The sequence below is a fragment of the Cervus elaphus genome, chromosome 27 (assembly GCF_910594005.1).
Source record: "Cervus elaphus chromosome 27, mCerEla1.1, whole genome shotgun sequence".
NCBI classification, from domain to species: domain Eukaryota; kingdom Metazoa; phylum Chordata; class Mammalia; order Artiodactyla; family Cervidae; genus Cervus; species Cervus elaphus.
Genome location: NC_057841.1, coordinates 28,684,908 through 28,704,773, shown reverse-complemented (window position 1 = coordinate 28,704,773; position 19,866 = coordinate 28,684,908). Strand labels below are relative to the sequence as shown.

At 40.9% G+C, this 19,866-nt stretch overlaps 1 protein-coding gene across 2 annotated transcripts in view; it reads left to right on the top strand.

Annotated features, from left to right (window-relative positions):
• The window catches only part of MEP1B (meprin A subunit beta), a 34,294-nt gene extending 25,915 nt beyond the window's left edge, over window positions 1-8,379 (top strand). For both annotated transcript variants that reach the window (XM_043889637.1, XM_043889639.1), the window contains 5 exons: window positions 865-1,308; window positions 3,192-3,371; window positions 4,756-4,879; window positions 6,106-6,310; window positions 8,127-8,379. In XM_043889637.1, coding sequence (XP_043745572.1) covers window positions 865-1,308; window positions 3,192-3,371; window positions 4,756-4,879; window positions 6,106-6,310; window positions 8,127-8,141 — 968 coding nt within the window. In that variant the 3' untranslated portion in view covers window positions 8,142-8,379. The remainder of the gene's footprint in view (window positions 1-864; window positions 1,309-3,191; window positions 3,372-4,755; window positions 4,880-6,105; window positions 6,311-8,126) is intronic.
• The last annotated feature ends 11,487 nt before the right edge of the window (window positions 8,380-19,866 follow it).

Genomic DNA, 19,866 nt, shown 5'->3' with positions numbered 1-19,866 from the left:
CTGTTCTCTAGGGTAGGGAGTAATAGTGGAGGGGGATGTGCGGTTTGGGAAGAAAGGAGATGGTACCAGGTATCAGATAAATACTTAGGACTTTGCATGCTCAGTTGCTCAGTCATGTCCGACTCTTTGTAACCCCATGGACTGTAGCCCACCAGACCGGACTCCCCTGTCCATGGAATTCTCCAGGCAAGGATACTGGAGTGGTTTGCCATTTCCCATGCTAGGGGATCTTCCCAACTCAGGGATCAAATCTGCGTCACCTGCATTGACAGGTGGATTCTTTACCACTGCACCACCTGGGAAGCTTGTAACACTGAGACCCTGGTAAATGATGTAGGGAGTCAATTGTAGGCTGTAGGCCTTCTAGGGTCTGATGAATTCCTGTCTAACACTGCCAAAAACTGATTGAAAATTTTACACGTGAAGGAAATATTCCAATCAAAGTTTAGATAGATTAAAGGAGGCTTTGGCTGAGGACCACAGGGATCTGGGGTACAAATGTAAAGTCTTGGACTTGCCAGTCTGTTTAACCAACTGAAGGGAGGTGACTTATAAGTTGAGTATGGAGTACTCATGAGTTAGATGCTATTGTTTGCTCACATGTGTCTGGAAAATGGTGATCTATCTAAGAATAAAAATGAGCTAGATAAGCATTCAAATATTGCAGAGAGCCACTCAGTCCTACAAAAGTGCCTTGGAGTAACTGGACCTGAGCCGGAGGAAGAAGAAAGCCATACCTTACACCTGCAGGAGGCAGCAGCTCTAGAAATATCCTTTGGCCATGAAAATTAGGACTCTAATGTCAGTTTGTATGTGACCCACATGGTCCTTTATCCTCTTTGAAATAATATACCTCTTTTGCAGATATACCCTCTGGGAGCTGGCAACTTTACCACGTAACACTGAATGTGACCAGTAAATTTCGAGTGGTGTTTGAAGGGGTCAGAGGCGCTGGTGCCTCACTGGGTGGCCTGTCTATTGATGACATCAATCTCTCAGAAACATGGTGCCCTCATCATGTCTGGCATATAAGGAATTTCACACAGCTCATTGGCAGCCCCAATGGGTCTTTCTTCAGCCCTCCATTTTATTCTTCTAAGGGATATGCCTTTCAGATTTACTTGGATCTATATAGTTTGCCTAAAATAGGAATGTATTTCCACCTGATCTCTGGAGCCAATGACGATCAGTTAGAGTGGCCGTGTCCTTGGCAACAAGTCACGATGACAATCTTGGATCAAACTCCTGACATTCGACAGCGTATGTCCAACCAGCGGAGTCTAACGACAGACCCATTTCTGACCATCGGTTCGTGGCTTATCTTTTTTGTTGTTAATACACAATCATTGCTCTAGGAGGGATGGATGATTTGGGAATGAGAGAATGCACAACCAGGCACCTAGGGAATTTTTGAGGCCCAAATCTTAAGATCAGAAGATACGCAGGGGAAGGCTGATAGTCTCTCAGTCATGTCTGACTCTTTGCGACCCCGTGGACAGGCTTCTTCATCCATGGAATTCTCCAGGAAAGAATACTGGACTGGGTTGCCATTTCCTTCTTCACTGTAGGGGAAGGGCTTCAGCAATTCTGGACAGAGTCTCCCAGACAGGGGACTGTCAGGAATATCAGCAGAGATGCCAACAAATTGAGAAGATTTTGGCTGTATTCTTGGAATTTGATGACAACGTCTGAATTCTCAAGGTTGTACGAGGAGTGTGTGCATGCTAAGTCACTTCAATCAGGACCAACTCTTTGTGACCCTATGGACCAGGCTCCTCTGTCCATGGGATTCTCCAGGCAAAGATACTGGAGTGGATTGCCATTTCCTCCTCTAGGGGATCTTCTCGACCCAGAGATCGAGCCCTGTCTCTTATGTCTCCTGCACTGGCAGGCGGGTTTTTTTTTTTTTCCTACCACTAGCACCACCTGGGATGAGGTGTGTTGTTGGTTTTAGAGTCTGACAAGCCTAGGTTCAAATCCAAGGTTTGCTTCTCATTAGCATTGTGACTTTGCACTGATAATCTCTTGAAACCTCAGTGTCCTCAGCAGTAAAACCGGGACTGTAATAATAACCCCACAATTTTATTAACAGTGTCTCTACAGTTCAAGGAGGGAAGTTTGTGGAAGGGCCTGGCAGGGGGAGAGTCTCAGATGCTGAGTTCTCCTAACCCATGCTGTCCTTGTCTTGTCACTGATATTGTCAAAAACAGCTCAGCTTTTGAAATGGGGGTGTTTTTTGATCAGAAAGAAGATGCTAAGTAGATGTTGTTAGTGTTGGGAAGGGTGTGGGAATGGATCGTAACTTCTTACTGAAGGATCCTGGGGGACTTGCCAATAGTGACATCATTCCCCATCTTTCTAGACTGAAAGATGCAGTGCCCAGAAAGCAATGCCCAGAAAAAAAAGCAGTGCCCAGAAAGTATTGATCACATTTCTAATTATAATAATCCTTTGCCCTCTGGGAACCTAACAAAGTAAAACATGGAATTATGACAAGGTCAATATTGTCAAACCTGAATTCCGCATATGAAAAGAATGGACCTAAGTGATCTGGGGGAGAAAAATCTAATCTGATAGGAAAAAAAAAATAGTGTTCACAAAGAGGTGTGGGAATTTGATGTTCACAATTTCTTTACCTTTTTTTCAAAATATTTTTCCCTGAATGATGTTGAACATGGCTCAAGGTTGGATGGGTCATCACCTGTTTTTTCAGAAACAGTGCTTCTCACTGTCTCACTCCTGAAGCACTTTGCTATGTTAGGTGAATAATTCAGTTAATAAGATGAATTGTTGTATGCTAAAATTAATAACTCTCTCAGTAATGCACTGATTTAACTCGGTTTAAAGGGCTGTCTGTAACTCAGAAGGCCACTACAGAATGATTCTAATGGGTAGCTGAATTTCTACACTGGTCAGTCAGTAAAAGTGTAGAACTTTACTACTCAGGCCTCCTACCCAGGAAACTTTCAGGAACCCTGAGTGTGGTCCTCCCTGCTGCGCCATCTCGTTTGCATCAGGACAACATAAATGAAAAACTCCAGTGATTTGCCAGGGACTACAACACAGGTCAATAGCATCATTTAATTATTTTGAGCTCTATCTTAATTGTGCTTCACATTGCCTGCATTTTCCTGCCACCAAAAGCTATGATGATGCTAAACATAATCCATTAATATAAATTGCTTTTTCAGATAATGGAACCTATTTTTGGGACAGGCCTTCCAAAGTGGGAGCACAAGTTATTTTCCCTAATGGAACTCAGTTTCAAAGAGGTAGGGGCCGTGGATTCCCTAACTTTATGACCCAAGAAATGCTGAAAAGCAGAGATTTTATCAAAGGAGATGATGTTTATATCCTACTGACAGTGGAAGGTATGTCAAAAATAGTTTTCTCTAAGCTATTCTTTTTTTTTTTTTTTCTTTCTTGTGGTCACTGATTATTTACTGTGTTCTTCTGGGTTCTATTTTCAGATATATTAGATAGAGATGTGGGAAGAAGTGGGCATGAGTGGGATTTTTTTTTTGTATGAATCATTAACAATATAAAAATAATTTAGATGGAAACAGGCATAGTGCCAGGACAAATTAATTACCACTGCATGGAACAGCAGTGGAAAGCTTTAGTCCAGAAGACTTCTTTAGAAATAAGCTAAAGTATATCCATTATACCCTAGAATTTAATTCTTGGATTCTAGAAGTAAAAATGTCACACAAAACATAAAATGAAAGTGGAAATGGACTTTGTTGTCTCTTTTAAATATGTACACACATGTGTGCACACACATATATGTCTTGTCAGTAACAGCATTAATCTCTTGTCTTCTAAAGTTCTTGGTCATGGCAGCCAACAATAACATTTTTCAGGAATAACTGGTCGTTTCCATGTTTTATGTGATAGGATTTTAACTCATTTACTATTAAAGACCCACTTGCATCTCAGTAAGTCAGAATTATTTTTTATGGCAAAAGGTGGTGTCATTAAAATCCATGAAATTTTGATTTCTGTGTCAGAGTAAATCTAGATGATACTTCAGGGGAAAAACTATTCAGAAATAACTTTCACTGAGGGAGAAAACATTTTAGGTAGCAGAGACAAATTCATATGTTCATCATGTCTGTTTGACCGGACCAGAAAACACCGAAAAGAACAGATTCCTGGTTGTCAGGGGACCTGGTATCTTGTGCTAAATATCTATCTACTTGCTTTGCCAAGCAAGAGACCTGTGATCTTAGGCAAGCCCCTCTTTGCATTTCTTTGCATTTCTGAGCTTTCGTTTCCTTGTTGGTCCCTTGGGGCTGGGAACACAGGCTCCCCTTTGAGCTCAGGTGAGCCCAGACCCAGGCAAACACATGTTCAGTTATAGCCCCACAGGCTGGCCCAGCTTCCCTTTGTGGCTAGCTCTCAACCCACCTGTTTGTTTTTTTCACTCCTGTGAACGTTACTGGACAGTGCTTCAAGATTGCCTGAGTGTGTTACAAACTGAAGGTTTGATTTTTTTTTTTTAAGGAGTTGACTTTTTAATTGACCCTTTCTTTTTATTTATTTATTTGGTTGGTTGCACAAGGTCTTAGTTGTGGCATGTGGGATCTAGTTTCCTGACCAGGGATCGAACCCAGGCCTCCTGCATTGGGAGCACAGAGTCTTAGCCTCTGGGCCACCCCAGAAGTCCCTGAACGTTTGATTTAGAACTTAAATATCAAATGCTCATTAAACCCCAACTGACTTCCCTCCCTGCTCTCCTCCCATCCTCCTTAGACATATCCCACCTTAATGCACAAAATTACCCACTTCCAACCTTGGACGTCAGTGACCTCTGCACAAGTTTCAGGTGTGAGAATGATGGGATCTGCATTCTCCAGAATGGCAGAGCTGAGTGCAGGTAAGGGCGCCATCTCCCCATCCTTTTGTTAGGTATTTGTTTCATTCACAATGTACGATTCATGTGATATTTCATATGAGTGAAATCAGTTGATTCTCATCTCAAAACTGTTCATAGGGTATTTATTGTTTGCTCTCCATTTGGGAGTTTGGGTTGCCAGTAGAACAATGAAATTATTAATGTAAAGTGAGTACATTATATATATTTTTAATTTTATTTATTTATGGCTCTGCTGGGTCTTTGTTGCTATGTGGCATGTGTACGTGCTTAGTCACTTCAGTTGTGTCTGACTCTCTGAGACCCCATGGACTATGGCCCACCAGACTCCTCTGTCCATGGGATTCTCCAGGCAAGAATACTGGAGTGGGTTGTCATTTCCTTCTCCAGTGATGAAGTATGAAGTGAGTGAAGTGAAGTCGCTCAGTCGTGTCCAACTGTTTGCAACCCCATGGACTGTAGCCTATCAGGCTCCTCCGTCCAGGGGATTTTCCAGGCAAGAGTGCTGGAGGGGCTTGCCATTGCCTTCTCCTTGCTATGTGGGTTTTCCTGTAATTGCAGAGAGTGGACACTTCTCTCTAGTTGTGGTGCTTGGGCTTCTCACTGTGGTGGCTTCTCTTGTTGGGGAGCACGGGTTCCAGGATGCATGGGCTTCAGTAGTTGTGGCTCCTGGGCTCTGGATCACAGGCTCACAGCGATAGTTGCTCTGAGGCAGGTGGGATCCTCCCTGCTCAGGGACGGGACCCACATCTCCTGCTTTCTCATGTTGATTCTTTGCCACTGAGCCACCAGGGAAGCCTGCATGTTCTTTTCTAGTTGCCTGAAACAGTCCTCATGAGTTATAAATCCTCACAACAGCCTGGTGTGGTCAATGTGACGGTCCACATTCTGTAGATGGAGATACCTAAATTCTGAGAAGAACCTGGCCATAGTCACAGCTGGGATGTTCTGGACTGGGACACTGAGAACTAAAGTTTCTCCACTACCTGTGCTGCATTTCTTCCCCAGCTGGGAGCTGCTGTTTTAAATCCCAGATTAGGGATAATTTCATTGCTCCTTGCTGTTGGCCCTGCCTGACTTCCTGGGCTAGTCTAACCAATCCTTTCAGTCCGAGCAGGTGACCAATGGTTCCATCTGTCAATGACCTGAGTGTTGACCCACACCTTCAGTGGTGAAGATTTTCAGATTTAAGTGTCAGCTCGTAACTCAGTCATGTTTCAAACGTGTAGGTGTCGGTCGGGGGATGACTGGTGGTACATGGGAGAAAGGTGTGAAAAGAGAGGCTCAACACGAGACACCATTGTCATCGCCATATCGTCCACTGCTGCTGTGTTTGCCCTGATGCTGATCATCACTCTCGTCAGCGTCTACTGTACCAGGAAGAAGTATCGTAAAGAGTCAAGTTCAAGGACAGTCAACACTATTATGGAAAATGTAAGTTGACTCTGATATTTGGTTATTCAAAACCCACTGATTGAATCATATAAAGAAAAATTAGGGCTTTTTAAATATCTTAAAAATTTTTTTTTTTTCTATTCCCTGTGCTGGGGAAAAAGGCTTGGAGACTATGAGTTCTTGTTACCTTCACTATAAATCAATGATTCTTGAATTGGAATCCATGGAAACTTTTGGAGGGGAGGTTTATTATCCTCCTGAAACTGTACCCAGAATTGTGTATGGTTCTGCAGTTTTCTGGGGTGGGAGTCTGTGACCCTCCTGAAAGGCATGACTGATTTTTGCCTACACACTTCAGTCTACCTGGTTAAGTGGAAAGATGAACCATGTAAGTGTCTTTGTTCTAAAGGCTGAGCTCAGGCTTGTAGGAAGGGGGCGCTAGGCACATTTGGGGCATTTGCATTAAAGAAGATCCCAACTAATTCTGGCTTCAAGTGCGATAACTCTTAGGCAAGGTTTTCAAGTAGAAATTTTAAAGTCTTGCCTCAGATGGTCTCCAGAATGGCAACAGACTCTTGAAATTACCCTGGGGAAGCAGAGACTCTGAGATGGGTGTTGGCATAAAGGATGTTTACCGAGGACACCAGTGATGGAGTGAGGGAAGCTGGACCAGGCAGCTCTATTTTAAAGTTATATGGTTTTTTTTTAAGTGGACAGATTTATTTGTTTGAAGACCTTTGTTTGTTAAAGACACTAAATTTTTTTGTGAAGTTATTCGAAAGATGGACAGAAAGCAAACAGTTTTATTCTCATATACAGTTGTCATATTTCCTGAACCTCAGGAAGATATTTAAAGCTAGTCATAAGGCAGTGGATCTCTTCCTTCACAAGCTCATTAGAAAAGTACTTAAAATGTATATATTAATAGGTTGTGGTTTTTTAGAAAAACAGATATTTCCAGCTTATCTTATGACTTAAAAGGGACAGATCAACTAGTGATCCAGTAGGTCAGCCTGGTGGAAACCTGGGGCCGTTAGGGAAGTACTTGGGGGTTGGGGTAACTATGGTGGGGGGACTGATTAGAGAGGAGAGGACTTGTTAGCTGAAGGGTAAGACTACCAAGATATTCCTCTGGAAACTGAAAGATGTAAGCACTATTATAAAGGCTGATTTATCAAGCTAAAGTTGGAAGTAAAATGATAAAACAATAAGCAGAAAAAGAAGGAAGTTAATCCAATAAAGGAACTATTAGGGCCATTAAATGGAAACACACACAAACACACACAACCCCCATAATATAACAACACAACTGTTTTTGCCTCTGGGTCATTTAAACACATGCCCAAGAGTAAGGAATCAACTTAGTGTAGGCATTTCTGGGGCTTCCCTGGTGGCTCAAACCGTAAAGAATCTGCCTGCAATGCAGGAGATGTTGGATCCCTGGGTGGGAAAGATCCCCTGGAGAAGGAAATGGCAACCCGCTCTAGTAATCTTGCATGGAGAATTCCATGGACAGAGGAGCTTGGCGGGTTACAGTCCATGGGGTCACAAGGCATTTCTGCAGTTAATTCACTGATAGCAGAACCTCTACCTGTAGTTTAAATCTTAAATTGAAACGACCTTTTTTTCCAAGTCGGAAGTGTGTGCTCACCCTGATATTTGAACATCTGAATAAAGCGGGACATGTCTGTGCATTTTCCCTCAGCCCAAGTCTTGAAAGGATGCCAGCCAGGAGGGAAGCCAGAAGACTGCAGAGGGCACTTTATTGAAACATTAGACTGTTTCATTGTGATGCATTTCAATGACAGTTTTTAAATTTAGAAATTAAGTCATCAATTGTTCTTCCCCCTTTTAGCAATATGCACTTTGAAGATTAACTCTGCAATACAGCCAGCCAATGAAATGAAAGACTCTTCATCATGGATTCACCCATAATATATTACAACCACTTCCTCCTTCTGTAAATGGATCATCTCTGTAAATAGCTGGGTACACTATAAATCATTATTTTGGTAAAAGTCTAATTGGTGAGATACTGCTTCTGTTTTTATTTTTAAAGGAAGGGGGTAAAAAAATGAAAAATAAAAATAGATAAAGTGGAGACGCAATTCAGGCTGTTGTGGAAGAAAAACATTGTTTATAAGTCGGACAGCAAGAACCGGGAATAGCTTTCCAAGTGACTGATCCTTTTCTTTGGGGGCCAAGTGCCATGGCCTCATAGGCAATTCCCTAGAAATTGCCCAGTGGGAATGATCTTCCATGTAGAACCTCCCCATTGCCATGTTGTCCTGTCCCAGTGGACAGCGGGGCAGAGGGCAGCTCTGTTCTCCCTGGGGACATCTGCCCCTCCATCTGAAACTGGCTACTTCCTTGTTTTCTTTATTATTATTATTATTATTTAATCATGCTTAAGGCTTATAGAATTTTAATTCCCCAGCCAGGAATCAAACCTAGGCCCTCAGCAGTGAGAGAGTGAAGTCCTAACCACTAGACTGCCAAGGAATTCCCTTGTCGCTATTTTTTTATTTTAGCCATCCCTGTTAAGTGATATCTCATTGTGGTTGTAGTCTGCAGGTCCCTAGTGACTTATGATATTGAACCTCTTCTCAAGTGCTTATTTGCTGTCTCTATAGCATCTTCAGTGGACTATCTCTTTACATCTTTCACTTATGCTCTGAATGAGATTTTTGCTCTTACAGTGTTTTGAGAACTTTTAATATATTTTGATCTATCTATTTCATTGTCAAATATGTGGTTTGGAAACATATTTTCCCACTCTGCCACTTGCCTTATTCACTTAAAATAATATTTTGCAGAGCAGAAGTTTTTAATTTTGATAAAGTTCAGCTGATCATTGTTTTTTAGTGGATTGTGGTTTTGTTGTCAAATCTAAGAAATCTTTGTCTACTCCTAGATCCTGAATACTTTCTCCTAGTTAAAAAATGTTTTGTGTATTTTTTGTTTTATATTTAACTCAATAATACATTTTGAGTTAATTTTTGTAAAAGGTGTAAGGTTTAGGTTGAAGTTAATATTTTGGCATTATTTTCTCTGTTGAATTGTATTACATGTTATATATATATTTATAAATAATTTACATGTAATGTTACATCTTATTGATAATTCAGTTCAGTTCAGTCGCTCAGTTGTGTCTGACTTTGCGACCCCATGAACTGCCCCACACTGGGCTTCCCTGTCCATCACCAACTCCCGGAGCTTGCTCAAACTCATGTCCATTGAGTCGGTGATGCCATCCAACCATCTCATCCTCTGTTGTCCCCTTCTCCTCCTGCCTTAAATCTTTGCCAGCATCAGAATCTTTTCTAATGAGTGAGCTCTTCACATTAGGTGGCCAGAGTACTGGAATTTCAGCTTCAGCATCAAGTCCTTCCAATGAATATTCAGGACTGATTTCCTTTAGGATTGACTGGTGGGATCTCCTTGCAGTCCAAATGACTCACGAGAGTCTTCTCCAACACCACAGTTCAAAAGCATCAGTTCTTGGACACTCTGCTTTCTTTATGGTCCAACTTTCCATCCATATGTGACTAATGGAAAAACCATAGCTTTGACTATACAGACCTTTGTCGGCAAAATGATGTCTACTTTTGAATATGCTGTTTAGGTTGGTCATAGCTTTTCTTCCAAGGAGCAAGTGTCTTTTAATTTCATGGCTGCAGTCACCATCTGCAGTGATTTTGGAGTCCAAGAAAAGAAAGTCTGTCACTGTTTCTATTGTTTCCCCATCTGTTTGCCATGATCTTCATTTTTAGAATGTTGAGTTTTAAGCCAGCTTTTTCACTCTCCTCTTTCACTTTAATCAAGAGGCTCTTTAGTTCCTCTTTGTTTTCTGTCATGAAGGTGGTATCTGAGGTTATTGATATTTTTCCTAGCAAACTTGATTCCAGCTTGTGCTTCATCCAGCCCGGCATTTGGCTTGATGTACTCTGCATATAAATTAAATAAATAGGCAGGCTGACAATATACATCCTTGACGTACTACTTCCCCGATTTGGAACCAGTCTGTTTTTCCATGTCCGGTTCTAACTGTTGCTTCTTGGCCTGTATACAGATTTCTCAGAAGGCAGGTAAGGTGGTCTGGTACTCCCATCTCTTTAAGAATTTTCCCCAGTTTGTTTTCTACACAGTCAAAGGCTTTAGTGTAGTCAATGAAGCAGAAGTAGATGTTTTTCTGGAATTCTCTTGCTTTTTCTGTGATCCACCGGATGTTGGTAATTTGATCTCTGGTTCCTCTGCTTTTTCTTTTTTTTTTTTTTAAATACTTTATTTATTTATCTGGCTGCACTGGGTTGTAGCTGCAGCATGCAGGATCTTTTTTCGTTTTAGCTGCAACATGTGGGATCTTATTTCCCCAACCAGGAATCGAACCCAGGCCCCTGAATGCAGACCCTCTGCATTGGGAACACAGCATTTTAGCCACTGGACCACCAGGGAAGTCCCCTCTGCTTTTTCTAAATCCAACTTGAACATTTTGAATTATTAGATTTATAGTTATATATCTAATGTAATACCTAAAGCAACCACTATAAAAGCCATAGACACTAAAAGTCATATGTAATGTATTAAACTTCATATATATTACATTATATATGTATACAAAATCATAGCCTTCTTTCAATTTTGAAAAAAATCTGTACAATAACCAAGTTTAAATAACCATTGTTTGCCCTTCAAGTGTTTTGTTTTTTTCTAAAAGTAAAAGCGATGTTCTATGAGAAAAGCAGCTAATTCATCTCACAACTCAAAAATCTTACAGGTTCTTTCCCTTAACTTAACCATACTTCATTATGAAGCAAAAGTGCCTTTTTTAGTACATTCCATTTTATCAGACAGAATAGAAAAAATGCGTATGCTCAAGGGTTGAGATTTTGTAAAGTTAATCATATTTACTGCTTCATTAAGGATATTTTTGAGTAAGATTGGCTTTAAAATTCCTCATTTATTGATTTATTTAACACAATGTGTCACAGTGAAGATGGCAGTGACTATTAGTACAGTTTGGTACATTGCCTTGATTTGTGCTAAGACACCAGCAGTTCTATTTATCATTGCTTTCTTTCTTTTTTTTTTTCTGATTTTTTTGTTGTGATAAGAATTTTAAAACAACAAAATCCACCATTCTAACCATTCTAAAGGGACATTTAGAACATCACAATGTTATATCACGACCATCAGTATGCAGTGGTAGATCCTTTTCATCACCCCAAAGAACATTCCATATCCATTAAACACTAATTTCTCTTCCTCCTTGCTCCAGCACCCACAACCCCACTGCCGTCCTTGGCAACTACTAATTTGCTTTCTGTCTTTATGGATTTGCCTGTTCTTGACATTTTGTGTAACTAGAATCGCATAATATGTGACCTTTTATGTTGGGCTTCCTTCGTTTAGCATAAGATTTTCAAGGTTCATTTATGTTGTAGCCTATATCAGTACATCATTCCTTTTCACAGCTGAATAATATTTCACTGGATGAATATACCACTAATCAAAGGGAGTTGTAGGGAGTTGTTTTAGCACAAAAGAGAGTGTTGCCCACATGCTGGTGGTTAAGACTCTGAAGCCAGACTGCCCTGGTTCAAATCTTACCACACACTTGTGGTGTGACCTGGGAGAGTTATATAATCTGTCTGTGCCTTCATTTCCTCATCTCTACACTGAGTAGTAATAATGCTTAGCTTACAATGTTGTTGCAGCAATAAACTACATAATATATTCAAAATGCTTGGAACAGTGCCTGGCACATCATAACCACTGTGTAAGTAAGACCCGCTGTTGCTAGAAAAGGAAATCAAGAGGATGATGAATGGGAGGGTAAGAAAGTGGAAGCAAGTATCTTGGATGATAATGGCTTTTTCTCAGTGATTTTTGCAAATTAAAAGTAGTTTTTATAATTGTGCATGTGCCTTTCCTCACAACACATATCCATGGCAGTTTACAATTAAAACCCTGGTTAAGAGAGTTCAGCCCTTCAAAAGCAGATTTCATCACTGTTTTTTCTATGCAGTTCATGACTGTGTTGCAAATGTTATTTGTCTCCTATTGTTTGGTTCTTGGATGATTAACGCACCAAATTATGGGCAAGCTGTCTTGTTATGTAGTTTAGTTACTAGGTTGTGTTCAACTCATTGTGACCCCAGGGACTGTAGCCTGCCAGGCTCCTCTGTCCATGGGATTTCCCAGGCAAGAATACTGGAATGGATTGCTATTTCCTCCTCCAAGGGATCTTCCCAAACCAGGGATTGAACCTGCATCTTCTGCGATGGCTACATTGGCAGGTGGATTCTTTACAATGAGCCTCTAGGGAATCCTGGGCAAACTGTTACTATTCCATAATCTGGAATTTCCAAATTGAGATTGAGATACATTTTTGAGAAGTTTGTGTTTTTAATTCTAGGAGCAATAGAGGAAAACCTCTCCAATTTCTTATATATGAGTATAATCATATTACTCATGTATATATGAAGATTTTATAAAGACACGGGAATGAACAGATACGTAGGTGTGCATGTATGCTAAGTCACTTCAGTTGTATCTGACTCTCTGTGACCCTATGGACTATAGACTGCCAGGCTCCTCTGCCCATGGGATTCTCCAGGCAAGAATACTGGAGTGGGTTGCCATGGCCTCCTCTGGGGGATCTTCCTGACCCAGGGATCGAACCCGAGTCTGTTATGTCTCCTGCATTGGCAGGCAGGTTCTTTACCACTAACACCACCTGAGAAGCCCGTAGGTATGTATGCTGCTGCTACTGCTGCTGCTGCTAAGTCGCTTCAGTCATGTCCGACTCTGTGCGACCCCATAGACGGCAGCCCACCAGGCTCCCCCGTCCCTGGGATTCTCCAGGCAAGAACACTGGAGTGGGTTGCCATTTCCTTCTCCAATGCATGAAAGTGAAAAGTGAAAGTGAAGTCGCTCAGTCATGTCCGACTCTTTGCGACCCCAGGGACTGCAGCCCACCAGGCTCCTCCGTCCATGGGATTTTCCAGGCAAGAGCACTGGAGTGGGTTGCCATCACCTTCACCACGTAGGTATGTATACACTTTGGTAAAATACCATTTATTAATATCCTGCGGCCATACTGGGTTCATATTTGAGTTACCTGTTAGTCTCAGGCTTTAATCTTTTTAATAGTATATAGATTTTTGATTTTACACTGGTTTCCAATGGTTTAACTGGAGCATGTAACAGTTTACATAAATGTCTCCTCTTTTTCAATTATACAAAAACTCCCCTTTCACACTCAATTTTCTTTAAAGTGAGAGGGGAAATGGAGCCATCTCAGCCTGTTGTGATCCAGCACCTGCATGATCCTCACAGCAGGATATTTTTCTTTAGTCATTTTTCCCTTGGTCCTTGTTCCTTGTGATTGTTTAAGACATGTGGCCTGAGGTGTTAGGGCTTCCCCAATGGTTCAGTGGGCAAAGAATCCACCTACAAGGCAGGAGACACAGGAGACACAGGTTTGATCTGGGTCGGGAGGATCCCTTGGAGGAGGAAATGGACACTCACTCCAGTATTCTTGCCTGAAAAATGGACAGAGGAACCTGGCAGGATATAGTCCAAAGGGTTGCAAAGAGTCGTACATAACTGAGCGACTAAGCATGAGCACTGAGGCATTAAGTAACTAACTACTCCTCCAGTGGGGGCAGTTCTAGAATTTTCAGCATTGGTTCAAGGAAGATAGTAGGTCACTTTAATGGAATGTTGCACGCTGTAAAATGAGGTTGCCTTTGATCATCTAAAGACTTCCTGTGGAAGCATCGTTCTGTGGCTCCAGGCCTGCCGTGCAGCATGGTTGTCAAGTCAGACTTGTGAGGCCTATGATTGCAAGTTTGTGATATTAATTGTTTCTACCAGTTTTGACTGACAAGGGACAATGGGTATTTTTGGAAACCAGCTAAAGTGGCACTGCCCTGTGGTTAGGGAATAATCACAGTTTTCAATTCTTGTGGGCCACTAGTTTTAAAATTAAGAGATTCCGAAAGAATTTTAAATTTAAGATGTTTCCCATTATTTTAATTTTGCACAGAGAGACAGAGAGATTTTCTACTAAGACATTTAATACTGTGCTATTTCAAGTGATTCTTTATTTCAAATAAAGAATTTCATACTTTGCATAGAATTTAATTACCTCTTATTTCATAGGCAAAATCATGCCCTTGTCATTAAACACCCATGGAAGCACATTCGCTCTTTCACTCACTCTTCTGTACATTTTGGTACCTGGTTATATTGATGAGTTAATCTGTTCTTTGAAATTCCAGGAGAGAGTGAACTGTATTTAATCTTAGGGTTCAAAATGACCTTAAATCCCTGTATTTCTATGGAGACCACTGCTTGGGGCATGGAAAGAATGGAGCTCCATTCAGATTGTCTTTATTTATTAATTTAATTTTTTTTTTTTAGGTTTTTAAGGTTCATGTTTCTGTATATAATTTTTTATTTTGTTTTTTTTCTACTGTCCTATTATTTGTCTTAGAATATTTCTATTAAATATTTCCACCCAACAGACACTCACACATGTGTCAAAAAGCTTGTGCTCATAGAAACTTCATTCCCATCAGGGATCTAGAGCCCTCTGTGGCACAGACCAGTTAGAAACTGAAATCTTCAAAAGTGAGACTCTGGCCTTGAGCCCTGAAAGACTATATTGAGGACAAGAAATCTCTGTGGAAATTATAAACTCAGATCAAATGTTCTTTGACATGAGCTGGTGGCATTGCTTCCTTCTAGGAAATTTCTCTTTTTAAAAAACAAACTATTAAAATTATTTTACCTTTTATTTTAAAAAACTTTATTGATTATCTTTAATATTTAAAGATATTAAATAAATATTAAATATTTAATTTTAATTAATTAAATATTTATTTATTTAAAAATAATTCAATTCCATTTTAATTAATTTAAATAATAAGTATTTTAATTAAATTAAATACCTATTTAAATTATTTGATTTAATATTTTAATTTTAAGCAAATATTAAATATTTTAATATTTAAAGATCATATTTAAATAAGAACATGAACTGCAGAGAGGACAAATAATTATCCTTTGACATCTAGAATTTTACCATAAATCCAAATTTCACCACTGAAGTCAAGTCTGACCATTAAAGCCTGGAAGCCTTCTAGAACATTGACTCCAGTCCTCAGATGTAGTTTACATCAGAGACACAGTGCTTGCCATCATAAGAGTTAACGATTATAGGAAATTTTCATCAGAGCTCTCAGATGACTGGGAAATGCTGTTATGGAAGCAATTAATCATTGGCCAGTTAAACACCCATTTCAAACCAACCTAGGAGATGAAAACAAGCCACTGGAAATGGACACTCCATAAACTTTTGGGACTTTGGAGATCAGCATGATCAGAAGGAGAACTAACATTCTTGTTCAGGAGAAGAGAACTAAAATTTCTGGGTACGCTTAGTTATACTCAATTCTAGACTTTGTGGGGTGTTTTATATATTTAACTCTCACAACAGTCCTTTGTGATGAATATTATCCTTATTTGACAGGTAAAAAATATTATGTTTATAGTTAGGTCAATTTGGCTTTCAACTTGTAGTTATTCTAACTCTGTTATATCCATGTGGTGCCCTAGGCAGTGTGGTCCACCTGTTAGACAACAGAAAATTCAACTGAGTAAATTTAAAGCTCAGACTGGCTTTATTAAATGACTTATAAATTGGGCTTCCCTTGTGTCTCAGCTGGTAAAGAATCTGCCTGCAATGCGGGAGACCTGGGTATGTTCCCTGGGTTGGGAAGATCCCCTGGAGAAGGGAAAGGCCACCCACTCCAGTATTCTGGCCTGGAGAATTCCATGGACTACACAGCCCAAGGGGTCGCAAAGAGTCTGACATGACTGAGCGACTTTCACTTTCAGTTTCCATCTATAAACTTGAAAGGAGTTCCACCAAGTTGTAGGAAAGGGAAGGGTTTTCTTTTTTAACATAGGCACCTTTATTAAAAAATTATTTATTTATCCACACTGGGTTTTAGTTGAGGCATGTGGAATCTTTAGTTGCAGTATGTGGGATCTAGTTCTCTGATCAGGGATTGAACCTGGGCCTCCTGCATTGACAGTCTTAGCCATTGGACAACCAGATTAGTCCCAGGGAAGGGTATTAAAGGCTTGAAGAGATAGAATAAGGAAATTATTAGTAAAGAATGCATTATTTTAGGCAAGGCCACCTTCCTAAGGGGATGGGAAGAGGTAGATGACCTCACCAGTGCTAACCAGGTGATTTCCAGGTTGACTGGGTTAAAGGTTACTTTCCCAGAGGGGTTGAAACTGCAATTAAGTCAGGTATTAAGTTTTGGCTTGGTGATGCAAGTTGAGCACAAGTGACTACATTTGGGACCTTCTGTCTCTTCACACCACTGAGGAATAGGCTATACCTCAGGAGAGGGAGATGGTTCATCTGGTCTGCCCTTTAAGTGCAACCTGTGCAGAACCTCCATTAAATCTTTAAGGTGGTAATGATCCAGCAAAGCCCAACTAAATGAAACCCCTACTTGCAGTAGAAACAGAAAGAAATTTTCTGCTAAGTGTGAGTGATAATGTGATTTCTAGTAAGAAACATGTATTTGGTCTTCCTGTTCCTGCCACAGAGCTCCTAAAAACCTTGGAATTTCCTAAACAATGAGAACTGTAAAGGAGTCTTATGTTAATGAGGTGACTTTCGAAACTCACCTAAGGATGGGGGCCGGTTGCCAGGGGAACCAACCAAGATCAAAGTGTTGGAATTTTCATCTCACCCCCTGATTTCCAGAGAAAGGTGGGATTGGAGGTGGAATCAATGGCCAATGGCCAAAAATCAAGGGTCAATGATTTAATCAATTGTGATTTAATTAATTGTGCCTATGTAATGAAGCTTCCGTCAAACCCCAAAAGGTGATGGGTTGGTGAACACAGGGTGGTGTGGGCAGAGTGGGCCGCTGAGAGAGCATGAAGCTCCACACCATTTCCCCATACCTTGCCTGACACATCTCTTCTATCTGCTATTCCTGAGTTATATCCTTTTATAATAAGACAGTAATCTAGTAAGTAAAATGTTTCTCTGAGTTCTGTGAGCTCCTCTAGCAAATTAATCAAACCCAACAAGGGGGGTCATTGGATCAGAAGCGTGAGTGATGACCTGGGTTTGCAACTGACTTCTGAAATAGGCCTAAGTCTTTAACCTGTGGGGTCTGATGCTATTTCCAGGTAGAGAGTGTCAGAACTGAGTTGAGTTGTAGGACATCCAGCTGGTGTAGAAGTGCTTGGTGGCCTGGGGAACACCTGCCCTTCCTGCCCCCTCCCCCACTCCTGACATTGGAATTGGGAGCAGAATCCTTCGATGGGGACATGGGGTGAAAATCCAACTCACAGTTTCACTGAGACTCCAAAGGAGTTCCTCAAACTGCAGAGTTTGCTTTACCAAGAAATTTACTATTTGACCTGCCAGTCCAAGGACTAGGACTCAGACCTAAGGTCTTTCCTCATCTCTGTTTTGTTTTTTATAATTTTGGGGTACACCATGAAGCATGAGGAATCTTAGTTCCCCAACCAGGGATCAAACCCATGCTCCCTGCAGTGGAAGTGCAGCGTCTTAACCACTGGACCAATAGGGAAGTCCCCGTCATCTCTGCTTTTAACTGCTCTTGGGCTTCCAAAGACCTAAGGCCTGGGTTCCAGGTACTGTCACTCAGGAAGTCTTTCTGTTCCTGAGTCTTTCTGTTCCTGTGGCCGTAACAGATTCCAAGACTATCAAGAGCTCCTCTCCTGCTCCCTTTCCGGGCACCCATGTGGACCCCACATAGGTCTCCCAGAGGCTTGGAAAAGGCATATGTGGGCAGGAGCAGGAGAAAGAGGAAAAAAGGTAAGATATTCTTCTTTTTAATTTTGGAAGTGATTAAATTGTCCACAGGTTCCCAGTCACTGTATTAGGACATCTACACTGTGAGGAGAATTTTTTTTTTTTTAAAGGAATCTTAGTTGTATATTTTTCATGTAAGTACCTCAAGTGTGTATAGTTAATGTCAGATAATGTGTTGAATTAACTGTCTGGTTCCCCACCACCCTTTCCAAGTATTTCCCAATATTACATGTACTTTTGGGTTGACTTATGTGCTTACTCTGATGGTCGCAATAAAGAGATTTAAGTTTTTATCATCATTCTCTGATAATCATATAAGGAACAAAACCAAAGTCATCCCCAGGTCCTCAAGAACTTCCTTTCTGGATGAGTAGCTTTAGATCAAAGGTGTCCCCTTTCTGGGGAGTGACTCCTTCTTCATAAATCTTAATGAGGATGATTTGGTACCCTCAAAAGCAGCTGGGATTATGCAATATTTCCTTTTAGATGGAGCCTTGGAGAACTGTCACATATAAGGAATACGTGGGGTTGTCAGGATGGTGAGATAATGCATTAACTGATAAGGTAGCTGCAGTGTCATCAATGTACAACAAACCCTTGCTTATCTGTAAACCTTAGCCATAGGAGCGGCCTACTCACGAGTGTGTCCTCCGCTTCCACAGTTCAGCAGTATCTCATGGATTAATTTCCATAGCCTGAAAGCTCCTAGGCTAATATTAAGGTAGCTATAAAAAAAGGTAGTTAATATCAGAAAAGACCAGAATACATAGGGCTTTCCTGGTGTCCAGTGGTTAGAATCCACCTGCTGATGTAGGGGATGTATGTAGATCTTTCGTCCGGGAAGATACTATGTGCTGCGGGGCGACTAAGCCTGTGAGCCACAACTATTGAACCTATGAGCCTAGAGCCCATGCTCTGCAACAAAAGAAGGCACTGCAGTGAGAAGCCCCCACACCACGAGGAGGTAGACCTTGCTCACTGGAACTAGAAAAAGCCTGAGTGAAGCAATGAAGACCTAGTCCAGCCAAAGATTAAAAAAAAGAAAAACTTAAAAAAGAATGGAATACATTTCTCTCCTTGGAAGCTCTAACAGTCCCAAGAAACTTTGTTTTCTATTCTTAATCTCCCTCAAACTTGTGTCATCTCTTGGCTGCTGCCGCCTCTGGCTAAAATTTCTTGGATCATTTATAGCAACAATATAAGCTGGAATAGGGTAGAGAATGGATAAGTAAAGAAAGACTCCCCATTATAGAACCCATTCAAACAGACCGTTTCCTCCAGCAGTCACCACTGTTCTTTGATCTCTCAGCTAGTAAATCCTCGAGCTGAGATTTTATAAACAGATAGGGTAGGGGGTCCCTGGAGAAAGAGAATCAGTCATAGTTTTTTTGACAGAAGAGAAACCATTTTTGGCCTAAGGCATTTGGTGATCTAAGCTGGGCCACTTGCATGCCTGCCCTTGCACAGGTCTCAGTAATGAATGATCTTAAGGGAAGTGAGGGAATGCAGAAACAAAGGAAAAGCAATCAAGAAACAGTTGTTCAGTTGCTAAGTTGTGTTTGACTCTTTGTGACCCCATGGTCTGCAGCACGCCAGGCTCCTCTGTTCTCCGCTATCCCCCAGAGTTTGTTCAAATTCATGTCCATTGAGTTGGTGATGCTATCTAACCATCTCATCTTCTGCCAGCCCCTTCTCCTTTTGCCTTCAATCT